This window comes from Stylophora pistillata, chromosome 13 (assembly GCF_964205215.1).
Source record: "Stylophora pistillata chromosome 13, jaStyPist1.2, whole genome shotgun sequence".
NCBI classification, from domain to species: Eukaryota; Metazoa; Cnidaria; class Anthozoa; order Scleractinia; family Pocilloporidae; genus Stylophora; species Stylophora pistillata.
In genome coordinates, this window is record NC_142531.1 from 19,059,142 (window position 1) to 19,071,642 (window position 12,501).

Here is a 12,501-nt window from a genome sequence, read left to right on the forward strand (position 1 = left end):
TTTTCAGCTGTGTACACTTTGACAGTTGATTGACAAATTTCTTAAACTTGTATTATATTGGTCACCGTGGAACTTCTTATTTATGAAATTTTTTACCTGGAAGGAAACTGTTGAAAAATGCAAGGCTGTTTAATTAGGACATCTGCAGGTTTTTGATGTAAAATGATCTTACAACTTGTAATAAATATAGCCATCAACTTTGAGCAGTCCTTTCTCTTTTGGTTAAATCCACTGTGTGTATGAACAAAAAAATAACAAAAGAAAATATTATTATTAGCATACCTTGTAGAACTCTGTGAGGGAGATCCATGCAAAGAATGCACTAGTTTTCGAGGTTCTTATAATACTGTGGTGTATTTTCTATATGCCACCAAAAGTATGATTATTTCTTAAATACTGCTAACATTGAGAATACCCTAAATTGGAATTGCTTGCTGTCGGGAGAGGGTAACTGCACAGTATTGGATAAATTTCAACAGATGTTCTAAGGTTGTGACTAGACTGTTTTTAGAATTACCTGAGGTTTGAAAGGTAGTAGGTTGGAGTAAGGGAAGGACTTCAGTCAGGTACAAGCCTGTGCTTCATGTAAAGTTAATGTTTGCTCTCACACAAGTTTTAAGTGCTAAAGTGATAGAATCACCCCCCAACTTGGGCTGGTTCTTTGCCTGTATCCCAAATGACACCAGCATAAGAAAGTTCTCAGCAATGACTATGTGCTCAAGAGAACATCAAGGAGTATGTTAAATATATCGTATTAACCAAGTGCGAGGGCCATACTGGGAGAATATTGGCCCAAGGTCTTAACAGTACAGACCTCGCTGCGTTCGGTCCGTGCAAATAAGACCGAGGGCCGATATTCTTCCAGTACGGTCCCGAGAAAGCTTGGCTAATAAGAGATTTATTATACGACTGAAGTTCAAAGGGACACAAGTGCGGTATCATTCGGGACCATTCGGGACAGTGCCCGGTCCAATACTGAGAGAATATTGACCGGCAATAGAGCATTTTGATTGGTTGATTTTAGCTATTGGCCCTCTGACTGCCCGAGTCGTGTAATAACTAGCCTTTACTATACTTGACTTAATACAATTACTTCACTTAAGTGCACCTAACCCCTAAATTTTTTTTTCGTTTAAAAAAATCTTCATGCTTTGGTGAGTATCGCTTCGAAAAAATTTTTGGATTTGGTCAAATCGTTGAATTTTTGTGCCCCGTTGAGGTACGGAAAATTATATTAAAATCACTGCCATTTTGACTCACGAACGCGTTTTAAGGATCAAGAGTCAGCAACTAATGTGACGTTACTTTGAGAACCCAACAATCTGTATTTTGCGCCATTTTGCACAGTTCACTGGTTATGTTTGGAAGGTTAGGCAGGGGTCGCACTGTGGCCTTATTTTTTTATGTCGCGTCATAAGTTGTCCTACAAATATGTCGCGACATTTACACCACGGGAGTCATGGAGGTCGCACTTGTGCGACATAAAGGATATTTGAAACCAGGCTGTCAACTCTTAATATTTCACGCACGAAAAGAGCAACAAATAAAACTTTGTAGAGATGAAGCTGGTGCTAGTTTTATTAGCGACATTTCTTCATTCTCTGTTTAATTTGTTCAATGTACAAAACCTTATTGATTTGTACGCATTGTACAACACTCGCCAACGGCAATAGTTGGCTCTTGCCTCTTTAAACTGACGTCGACGGATGCGAAAAAATGGGAAAATATCTGCGAGCCAAAGGGTGAAAACAAGCCATTCCCATACTGAAAATAATCAGGTGAATAGTGCAAATTTGTAAATTGGTATGGGTTGAAATTCGCCATAGGGACCAGATAAGACGTGTGTCGAGAAAACCTGACTAAAATGGTTCTGTCCTGGTGTACCGGTTCACAAGGGAATTACCATTGTTCTTTCTTTGTTTAGGAGTCATCGCTTAGCTATTGTGTATTGTTTGGTCTTTTGTATTGGCTCTTGTGAACCGGTACACGAGGACAGAACCGACTAAAAATATTGAACCGATAGCTAGCTATCCACACGTGTTGTCTTTGCAGAATTGCAAAAATCCAAATTTTTGTTAGTATTTCAGGTTTGATCGACGTTGCGACAGAAGAAAAACAAAAATTGTTATTTTAAGGCGATAAGACGAGATATGGCCTGCCTCGAGGCAGGACATCGTTTTTTTTTTTTTATCTTTAGGTCCTTCGGACATAGTTATGTCAGGTTGCGACAAAAGGGTCGCACTTGTCGCAAGCACACGATGAAAGATTTTATGTCCAATGCAAACACCAAAAGCGTAAGTGCGACTCCTGCCTTAGATCAATCATTGGTCGCAAATATGCCGCAGAATGAATCTAGTACTAGAAAGGCTTTCGCAGGTGGACCACTGGCTGGAATTCCTTAAGCGTCTTCTCGAAGTGACGTCACAAGTCTACTCTGCCCAGATCCCCATTTACATGGTTGTGGTCCATTCGGATCTCGACTTCAACAGGGCATAAAAAAATGAGGGTTTAACCAAATCCAACAATTTTTTCAAAGAAATTCTCACCAAAGCAGGAAGATTTTTTTAAGTGAAAAAACATGTAGGGGTCAGATGCACTTTAATACACCAACTACACTTACTACACTTACTACACTTACTTCACTTAATTACTACACTTACTACAATTACTACGCTTACAACACCTACCACACTTACTACACTTAGTACATTTTTGACGCTACGCCTACTACACTTACTAATTGAATCAGGTTGCATTACATGTAAGCTTATATGAAGTAAACCCCTGGAGTGATTTGCTGCATTTGTGATTGCCCTCCACGACATATGTACCAGTCAAACCCTATGTTCCAGCAATCAGGAATTCAGCTGGATTGTAATGCCTGACTGGCCTGATCAGTACTTAGAAATTACCTGTGGTTTCTACTTGGACTTATATCAAGGAGGGGTGCCCTCCCCGCTCTTGAAAGTCATAAAACAGAGAGAGAAAAACATCTATTGGAAAAATAGAAAATCAAGGAGATAACAAGAAATAAGTTACCAGGGCAGTTTGCCTGATGCACTGGTAATTTTATTCAGGAAGAAGATATTATTGCTCAAACTGGCTCCAAATGCATCATTATCCCAGCTGTGCATTGTGAAGGGGAGGAACACATATATCAATATTTGAGAGGCTGCTAAGTGGAAAGCAATAGATTTAACCTGGGGTATTTGTCGTCATTGGTGTTTGAGAAAGTTCTTTAGGCAAAGGTGGTGGTTCTCATACAGGCCTTTTTAATCTCATTTCATAGCTATTCTCAGGGATAAAGGCTGATAGTTTCTAAAGAAACTGTTTCGGGTTGCGTCTGTGGGAGTAACAATATAATTTGGATATATCAACAAAGTTGAAATGGTAAATTGGCCACCCTAACGATTACGAAAGCTGACATTTCGAGCATTAGCCCTTCACCGGAGCGAATAGAGGAATTGTGGGTTGTGTGTGCTTTTAAAGGCAGAAAATGGAGCTACGTTATTGGTGGGAAGAAATAAGTTATATTCTCTGGGATGTTAAGCAAAGCTCCCTTCAAGTATTGCTTGGCATCCAAAAGAATGGATGCAACAAAGTTTAGGTTGCTTTGCATTGAGTTACTAATAAGAACATGTGCAACTCTAAAATAAAACTCAATAAACTCTTCAAACACTGTAAAATTACACATCAATACTTTAATCAGTCAATAAACCTTAAGAGGTGACAAGAACTCAAATACAAAGACTTTGGGAAAGACATTGTTCCTTATCTAACAAAATTATCCAGCAAATTGACAAAACTATTACAATTCTTCTTTGCCTGTGTTCTGCTTACTGTGCTGGAAGGAAGTTAAAATATCTAAACGCTTTTTAAATTGGTCTTTCTTCTTATCTGTGATTTTGTCTTTCAAAAGTTTTTGAACACGGGTGACCTCATTGTCCACGTAGTCAACTCCTTTCTCCTGAATTTTCTTCATAATTTTCACATAGATGTCCCCATTTGACTTTTCCTTCTCATCTGTGCTTTCTTCCAAGAATTTTTCTGCTTTCTGAATGATATCAGCATGAGCTGAACTATCACTACTCAAAAGTTCCTCAGCAAGCCTGTCAAACTTCTCAATGCAATTTGGCATTCCTAAAGTAAAAGCAGAGACTATACATCAAAAACAAATTTCATTCATATTTCATTTACTTACTAAACAGACTTCACAAACTTTATACTTTTAATGTATTACTAATGCAAGCATCTTCTTATAACTTTATACAGCAACTGCCCCCTCCCTCTCCTCTCTTTACAGAGAAACTGTTGATATAACCACTGTGTACATCAGTGCACTAATCTCTAACCTGTGTAGCTTAGTGGTTTTACGGGCACTTAAAAGCAATGAGCATCAGAGCCTTAAAAATAAACATAGCCTAAAACTGAACAAAACCACCAGCTCCACAAGCTAATGTAAAGTGAGGATATTTTCAGCTTAAAATTAATTTAATTAACCCTTACACCCTGACATCAGTATGCATATTCTCCATACTGTTCTCTATACATTTTCTGAGGTGCTGACAAGGAGAATTGTTTAACGATCAAGAGCCTCTTAGGGTGGTGATCATTTCCAACTTTGATTCCTGTTTACAAGGTTTTCTGAGTTCCATGGTAAAAAAAAAAAACTGCTCTTCTGGTTTGTCACCAAAATAGTCTACTTACCTATCCACAGCCGAGAGTTGCTTTTCACAAACTTAGCAAGTTCATCAGCATTAATTTCGCCTTTGAAATCAACTGGGGTGGCATCATTTTGTTTGAACAGCTTGTACACCGGAAAATCCTCTTTGTTAATATTGAAACGCTCTCTTAAGTCATCATTCTCTTTTTCACCATATTCTGTAAAAAGAAAATCATTGGAAAGTCAAGCCCTCACCAAAATCTGCCACTAAAATATTTCCTCACCATACATACACTTATTGATCACAAAATAACTTGTGAATTTAAAATAAAATTTTAAAATTTCCTTATTGGGGCAGATAAGCTCGGATATAAATTGTTAGGTTTAAGTCTTGTGTGACTATTGGTTCATTGTCCCTTTTTTTCAGGCTCCATATCCAAATATCAATTCTCCACGCTATCTTCAATAATATAAATCTTATTGAGAATAATTTGGTGTTAAATCAAGCAGTACTCCATTGTTGATATTTTTAATCCTTCTCATCAACTTTCTGTTTGAAAACATATGAATATTGTTAGGAAAAATGCATCCTTGATATTTTTCTCACCTGACACTCCAACCTCCGCTACCAACAGGTCAGGCTGAGAGGAAGCTTTCTCAGCAAACTTCTTAAACTCGTCTTCTTTTTCTCCATATGCATATTGTTTGTCAAATTTAACCAGCACTGCTTTATGCTTTCTAATGACCTGCCTCAGAGTAAAGTTGATGAAAAAATGTCACACAACTGAAACGTATATTTGGAAGAGAGACGCTCACAATTTCATGGTCTGCAAGCACAGCTGTAATAAAAATAAAGCTTACGGAATACTGATAAATAAAAACCAAACGAAGCTTTAAAAACAAAAAAAGAAAAAAAGAAATTAAAAAATTAGAGATAGCGCATAAAGCTCTCAAGTTAGCCAATGAAATGACACCACGCTGTTTTAATTAATTAATTAACGAAGAGGATATACATGTGCAAGGTGCAGTAAAAAAAATATCCATATCGATCAGTCATTTTAAATAGAAGCGTCGTGAAGACAAAATATCCGGGACTTGTATTTCTTTAGTCTTTTGGCTAAAATTTAGGCTTAAGCCTCTAAATTCATGAGCTTTGTTCCAGCTTGAAAATTGGGCAATTTTGCACAAAGGACAAAGACTCAACACACTGTATGATTTAAAAATACCTTATCGAAAGTTAGCGTATCCAAGGGCACAGCTCCTTTAGCTGTGCCTTCCACGTTTAGCACACCCAAACTCGTTAATGCAATCGCAGTGATCAAACCAGTAAAAACCATTGTAGCGAGCTCCTTCCACCTTACAATAGCTTCCAAAAACAGGTTACTTTCTTTAGCTCCTTTCAGAGAACCTTTCGCTTTCTTCCTTGAGCCTTCAAACTCTTTGGTCACTGGATTAACTAATACCCTGGAAAGTACTTTATGGTGTCACTACCTATCGCTTCCTTGCAAGGATTTCTGGGAACACAGTCCCAATCACATCACGTGCTTAATCTCATAGCTTTTCTCTGCAGCTGTCCCACTCTCGAGCGTGCGATAGCGTGAAATTCCATTTTCTTAAGGAAGGCCTGTTTTAAGTCGGGTATTGGAGAGATTATTTTCCCCAAGGTAAGATCAAAACATCACAACTTAGTACACGGAACGAAATTCGTCCGTTCCGTTTCAAATTATCGCACATTCTACGTTGGCTGTTAAGTGACACGCTCGTTTCTTTGTTAATTAACGATCTAGGAGTAATCTTAAAGTGAAATATTGAGTTCGAAAAGCTTGTACGCTTTCTATTAAGTGTAGAAATATCAGTTGTCTAGTCAGTGGATGTCCAAAGGAGTTTCAGAATGGAGCTGATTCCTGAATATTCAAGTTAGATACCTTGAATCTCGAGATGACAATATTTGGACGCATGATTTACAATGTCATACTTAATCAACCGCTGTACTTGCATCTATGAGAAGTTAATATTCGATGTACAGTTTATTTCTAGAAAGGAAAAATAGAGACAGGTTGGCTTATATATGGATTTTGAAGTGTGATCCTCCAAATATATATATATATATATATATATATATTTTTTTTTTGTGAAGTAAAAAAAATATATTCTGGCTACTAATTTTGTTGGTCGCTAAATGGTGACTTTGAAAAGGGTTGAGCTTGGCGCTCTAAAGGAAAGAGCAAATTAGTAGAGTTCAGTTTAAATTCGTTTAGTCATTAATTGCATAAAAACTACAGCAATTATGTTGTTATTTTTCAGATGTCTGGGAAGGGTGGTGCACCAACATATAAAGTTTATGTCGGTAACCTAGGGTCTAATGGTTCTAAAGCAGAGCTTGAAAGAGAGTTCGAAAGGTTTGGAAGACTCCATGATGTGTGGGTAGCTCGGAATCCACCTGGATTTGCCTTTGTAGAATTTGAAGACCTGCGTGATGCTGAAGATGCTGTGAAGTCATTGAATAATGCTCGGATTTGTGGAGAAAGAGTGCGTGTAGAAATGGCTCGCAACCGTGGCAGAGGTGGTGGGGGAGGGGGTCGATCATTTCGCTCAGATTACCGTGATGACCGTGGTGGGGGTCGCCGTTTTGATGATAGAGCTGATCGTTTTGATGACAGGTCCAGGTCACCATATAGGTATGTTTTGTTTTGTTAAGATCTGCTTTTGAAAGTATTCCACTCACTGGATGGTGTGTGATTACAAGTTTGTAGTTAATGTAAAAATTAAACTTAACCTCAAATTCTTGTTTAAGTCAGTGAAAGTTATTTCCCTTTATTGGAAGCTTCCCTCAATTCTTAGAGGTAGTAATTTGAGTTTGCCTGTATCTTTCATTGAATATCAAACATTGCAAGAAAATGGGGTAAGCCTGTTGCTTGTACCTATGCTTAAGATAAAGTAAGAAATTATGGGTAAATTTTTAGCGCATAAACTATTTTTGTCCTTATATTTACTATGCTTTATTTATTATCAGTCTTATTTGTTATGATATCATTCCTTTGGCTTGTTAGCTGGAAAGCTGGTTTAATGAACTGTTGGCTTGTCTGAGACAAATCATATAGAATGTTACAATATAACTGGAAGTTTGAACATGGCAATGTAAAATATCAGATATGTTTGTTAACTTCTGTGGATTTTGAGAAATTCAGATTAATGTGGTTATGGACAGTGACATTTTCTAAAATGTTGTTGTAGTTATGTGAAGAGGGCATTTCAATCGATTGTCTCCAAAACAATACTCAAGGAATAAACGCATCTACTTGGTACTTTGGAAAATATGAAACAACCTGAAAAGGGCTCAGAGTTATAACTGGGAAACTGCTAGATACACAGGAAAACATATGTGATTGGGTGGAGAGTTGATTTAATTTTGCATCTTATTGGTAAAGATGGAACACATTTTGTAGACCAACCATATATCAAAGCAAACTTGTTCAAGACAATTATGTCACATTTGACAATCGATTGAAAATCCCTTTAGATCAATGTGGTAATTCTCTATTGCTGATGTTCATGTCATGTCTGGGTTATTCTTTAGGTACTACTTAGCTACATTCCCAATGATAACCTCGCCCAACTAGACCACTTTCATATGGTTCCGAGCCCAGCTTCCTTCGAAAAGGACTCTCCCCAGCAGCCCCTTCTCCCAAGCCATCGACCAACCTCTCTTCAACTTCCCACCCACCTCTTTTTCACTACAACTTCCCTCCGTTTTCCATCAGTTAATGGTCATTGTATTCCTTTCATGCATCCTTCAAACTCTTGGCCAGACCTGTGAAAGGTGTTCCTCTATCCTTTTTAAAATTCTCGTGCAATAATTTGGTCATCGTGGCATTTCAAGATTCAAGGAATACACATGCTGACATATTTAGGTGTAACTTCAGAAAACTACAGTTCTCCTGGGGCATGCTTTAGCGACACATTCTAAGGTCAAGGTATCTGCAGCCTTCAGAGGGAGACAAGTGTAGTCAACTGGCTAAAACATGAATCATCACAGCGGAGAAACAACTGTCACTAAGTCTTCCTAATGTCGGACAATTTGCTGTGTTGTGTCATTCGCAATCACCGGTGGCAACTGTCAGCTGTCAGTGACAACACCCAAAGACTCCAGAAAAACTAGCGTGACTCAAAACCTCTCTGCTGCGTGACATACACCTGTAAATCATGCCAGCCAATTTCTCCCTAACACAGCTTCGTGAAGTTGCCATTTCAAACTTCATCTTGAAGCCATAGGTAGTGTCATTGTTGTAGCTTGTGTGCACTGTGGAGTAAAGAGGGTGTTATTTATCATTGTGTGGGATTAAAGAAGGCTACAACTTCAGCCTAAGGCAAGGGATGTGCGCTGTAAGGGGATAGAACATATTATTACTTGTGTAAATAGATGTGTCTACCTGCTCATTCTCAGTTATAATAGGAAACTAAAATTTTCCTTGATATTTCAATACACTTTTAAACAAACGGTTGACGAGAATTCAGAGAATAGAACAACAAAGACATGTATTGTCATTGAAGGAGGAGAGTTAATTATAGTGAAAGTGAATCATTCTGAAGATGGGTACTTTGTGTCTGTGTACATGCACAGGTGTAGTTTTAGACTTAAATAGAGATTTTGTCACCTAGATTTTGAAATGTTGCCTCATGCACTAGCCAAGGATAAAATTTGTTAGCATTAATTTAATTCAGCAATATCAATTTGCTTAGTGAAGTGGTAATGCTAACATTTTACTGGTTGAAATAATTTGAAACATTTACGCTATTTTTAGGATCACCGGCTGTCAGAATTGATGCAAGTCCAGCCTGGAAACAATTATCACACCCTTCATTGAAGTTCTTTTGTTTTGTTTTTTGTACGACAGGTCACCACCACGACGAGTGAGAGGAGGAAGGTCTCCTGAAGGCGAGAGGCATGTTCTCAACTCAACTGTATTTATTTGTTTAGAAGCATAATATTTTTTATCATATAAACTTAAGGCAGAACCTTGTAGGTTTATGCTACAGAAATCAGGGATTAGCTCTGGCAGATATGGTCCACCAGACCTCAATGACTGAATATAAGTTTTAGGATTACAACATACATTCCAAGCACTGTTTACCTTTCCAGATTGGTAGTTTATCTGATTTCATATAGACTACAGGCTGTCATTTCTGGGTTTTCTAGGAAGGTTAGGAAATAGCTTTGAAGGACAGTGAATTTTACAAATGGTTATTTTGTGTAGAAGGCAGATTTAAATAGCTAACAACTATCAACTTTGTCAGAGCACGCATGCCTAACTAACCATACAATTGGGTGAGACAATTCTAAAACTATCATTGACAAATGCTGCATATCAACTCCTCCCATGCTCCTTTAAATCATGATGATGGTGGCTTACCACCCGACACCTATTTACACCTTGTCAGAAAAAACGGCAGCTAATTAGTGAGCATCTAAAGGGCCTCTTGTTGCAACAATCGGATCACCTCTGAAGAAGGCACTAGACAGGAGTGTCAAAATGTTGGGTTTATGAATTGTAATTTCCCCAGTTACATTCATTAAATCTTTAAACCAGACAACCATGTCTGACAACCATGTCTGATTGTCCACGTGGTTGCTGTGTGAACTTTAATATATCTTCTGTACTTCTTCTGCAATTTTATGCTAAAGTTAAAACTTTTTTCGTCAACAGATGGGGAGGAAGGGGAAGGAGCAGGTCTCGTAGTCCTCGACGGTACTAGTCGTTTTAACCATTGCAAGGTAAATGTTGCAATAAACCTGGCATTATCAATGATACCCAATCAGATAAAGACCTGAAACTGCAGAGATGGCACTTCGTTAGCCACTTACAGCATAATTTCTCTTTTTAACCCATTAATGGCTGCAGCTTTTGTGGAAAACTGTGTTTTGAGGCTAGTCGAGCAGATTTCGGGTCACTGTTGTGGTTTTAAAAGCTCAAACTTACCAAAAACCGCTTGACAGCTCGTGCACTCGACGGCCTTTCGATCCAAATGCAAAATGGCGGCCTGAAAATCTCGGGCACGCGCAGAGAGCAAAATTTTGGCATAGTTTTTGGGTTGAAAAGTCATGCCCCACTTACGACTTCTACTTTTCTCTCTTTCTCCTGCCCTTTTTTTCCCCTCTCCTTGCCTAAAGTTTCTCCTCACTCGCTGGAAATTGAGTAGGCTTCATTTTGGTGTAGAGATTTTTCAGAAACTACTCATTATTTTCAAAGCACATGCTAGGAAAGGTAGGTGGGTAGTGAAACACGATTTTCGTGCAGATTTTCAGGTCAAAGTGACACGGTTTTTTGGCTATTTCTCCAATCTCCTCCACTCAATTGCGCTCATTCTGGTATCGTCTGTAAGATATTTTCAACCTGTTCAAGTAGGTGCTCGAATTCGTGCTCCAGGGCTAAAAGTGATGATGTCACAGGGCGTAGAAAGGGTGTGGGTCCCCATGGGCGCATAGGGGCGCATTGGACGTCAATGGGTTAAGATACATGTGGGAATCTATCCAATGACCCCCTTGCACAGGGCATTGCATGAAAGCTTCTTGTTTGTCACCATATTACTGTTTTTGTTGTTGTTGTTTTTTTAATCTATATGTTGATTTATCTTAGTGGTTGTCTAGTACTGGTACTCATTCAGATCTTTTGGGTTTTGTTTATATAGGAGCCTTTGTACCTAATGATTGCTGGCCACTTTTGTGAAAACCAGCTACCTTAACATCATGGAACATATTTTTAACATCTATGACTATAAATTAAGAATTTTTTTTTTTTCACTTAGTTTGCTGTAAAGGACTGCTTTTATGCATTACAAAAATTGTTCTTCATTTTTGGTGATGACTCTCTTATTTTAGCACAGATGTTTATGTATATGCTGTAGTTTACTGAAAGTGTATACACTCAATTGCAAAAACAATGACACCAAGAAAAGCATTAACAATGAACAAAGAGACCCTAAAGCCTTTATGGTCAGATGCACATGATAACCACCATTTAGATACTTTAGACTTACTATGAAAATTCTGATTGGTCAAGAGCTTACAGTCAATATTCAATAACATGTGCAGTTGAGTTAATGTCAAGTTCAAAGTCTGCCTAGTTTCCAAGCCCCTTGCTTGTTTAGTGTTCTCAAACTTTTGTAAACTCAGAGAGAAGTGCCTTCTTTGCAGATTGTTTAAAAACACATGGTAAAACAATTATTAAATTTTGTTTTCGCTGAATATCGTAAATCATCAAACCTCGTATCTGTGTTACCATTCTCAGCCTTTGGCTTTTGTAGATATCACAGCCCTTAGCATTGTAAATTCAGGATTTCAAGCTCAACCTCATCCAATAATTGCTTAGTAGTTGCATGTGATGTATGATGGAAGCTCCAAGCTTTTCTGAAAGACAAGGTTTATCATAAAGAATAGATTTTACATGAATGGTGAGAGATGTAAATCACTGATTATGTATCTGTGCCTACATTTCCCATGAAGCTGTTGGGTCTTATTGTTCATAAATCATGCTTTTTTCATATTTGCATGTTTGTTAATAAGGAAACTTACTGAATCAAAATTACCACACAGTGAAACTTTTAATTTGCCACCTTTTAAACCTTTTGTTTTGTATTCATATTTATTTGTACCTTCTTACTCTGTTAATAAAGGAGTGAATTGAATTCCAGCAAGTTAGTTGTTTGATGATGATCTTTAACACAATGTTCTTGGGGAAACATTACCAGTCCTGTAAATTATACACTTTGCTGGTGTTGATTAAGGTATCCTTGAAGCAAATGCAGCACCTGGTTTCAAAGATTTCCCGGTTCAAGGTCTC

General features: G+C 37.9%; 2 protein-coding genes across 4 annotated transcripts; one reads left to right on the forward strand and one right to left on the reverse strand.

Moving 5' to 3' along the window:
- Nucleotides 1-3,681: 3,681 nt before the first annotated feature.
- LOC111336853 (endoplasmic reticulum resident protein 29) lies at nucleotides 3,682-6,112 on the reverse strand. Its single transcript, XM_022943022.2, has 4 exons — nucleotides 5,890-6,112; nucleotides 5,271-5,409; nucleotides 4,708-4,881; nucleotides 3,682-4,140 (listed from the first exon to the last, which is right to left on the reverse strand). Exons 1-4 carry the CDS (start codon nucleotides 5,998-6,000, stop codon nucleotides 3,809-3,811), a joined length of 756 nt encoding a protein of 251 aa, XP_022798757.1. The 5' UTR covers nucleotides 6,001-6,112; the 3' UTR covers nucleotides 3,682-3,808.
- A 59-nt stretch (nucleotides 6,113-6,171) lies between these two features.
- On the forward strand, nucleotides 6,172-12,351 carry LOC111336850 (RNA-binding protein 1). Of its 3 annotated transcripts, XR_015994702.1 has the most exons (6): nucleotides 6,172-6,327; nucleotides 6,968-7,341; nucleotides 8,241-8,935; nucleotides 9,559-9,606; nucleotides 10,369-10,436; nucleotides 11,351-12,351. XR_015994702.1 is itself a non-coding variant. In XM_022943018.2 (5 exons), the coding sequence occupies exons 2-4, from the start codon at nucleotides 6,968-6,970 to the stop codon at nucleotides 10,415-10,417; spliced, it is 471 nt and encodes a 156-aa protein (XP_022798753.2). In that variant the 5' UTR covers nucleotides 6,173-6,327; the 3' UTR covers nucleotides 10,418-10,436; nucleotides 11,351-12,351. The 3 variants fall into 3 exon arrangements, 2 of the variants coding, with proteins under 2 accessions (XP_022798754.2, XP_022798753.2); XM_022943018.2 differs by lacking the exon at nucleotides 8,241-8,935 and having other exon boundaries at nucleotides 6,173-6,327; XM_022943019.2 differs by lacking the exons at nucleotides 9,559-9,606; nucleotides 10,369-10,436; nucleotides 11,351-12,351 and having other exon boundaries at nucleotides 8,241-9,140.
- The last annotated feature ends 150 nt before the right edge of the window (nucleotides 12,352-12,501 follow it).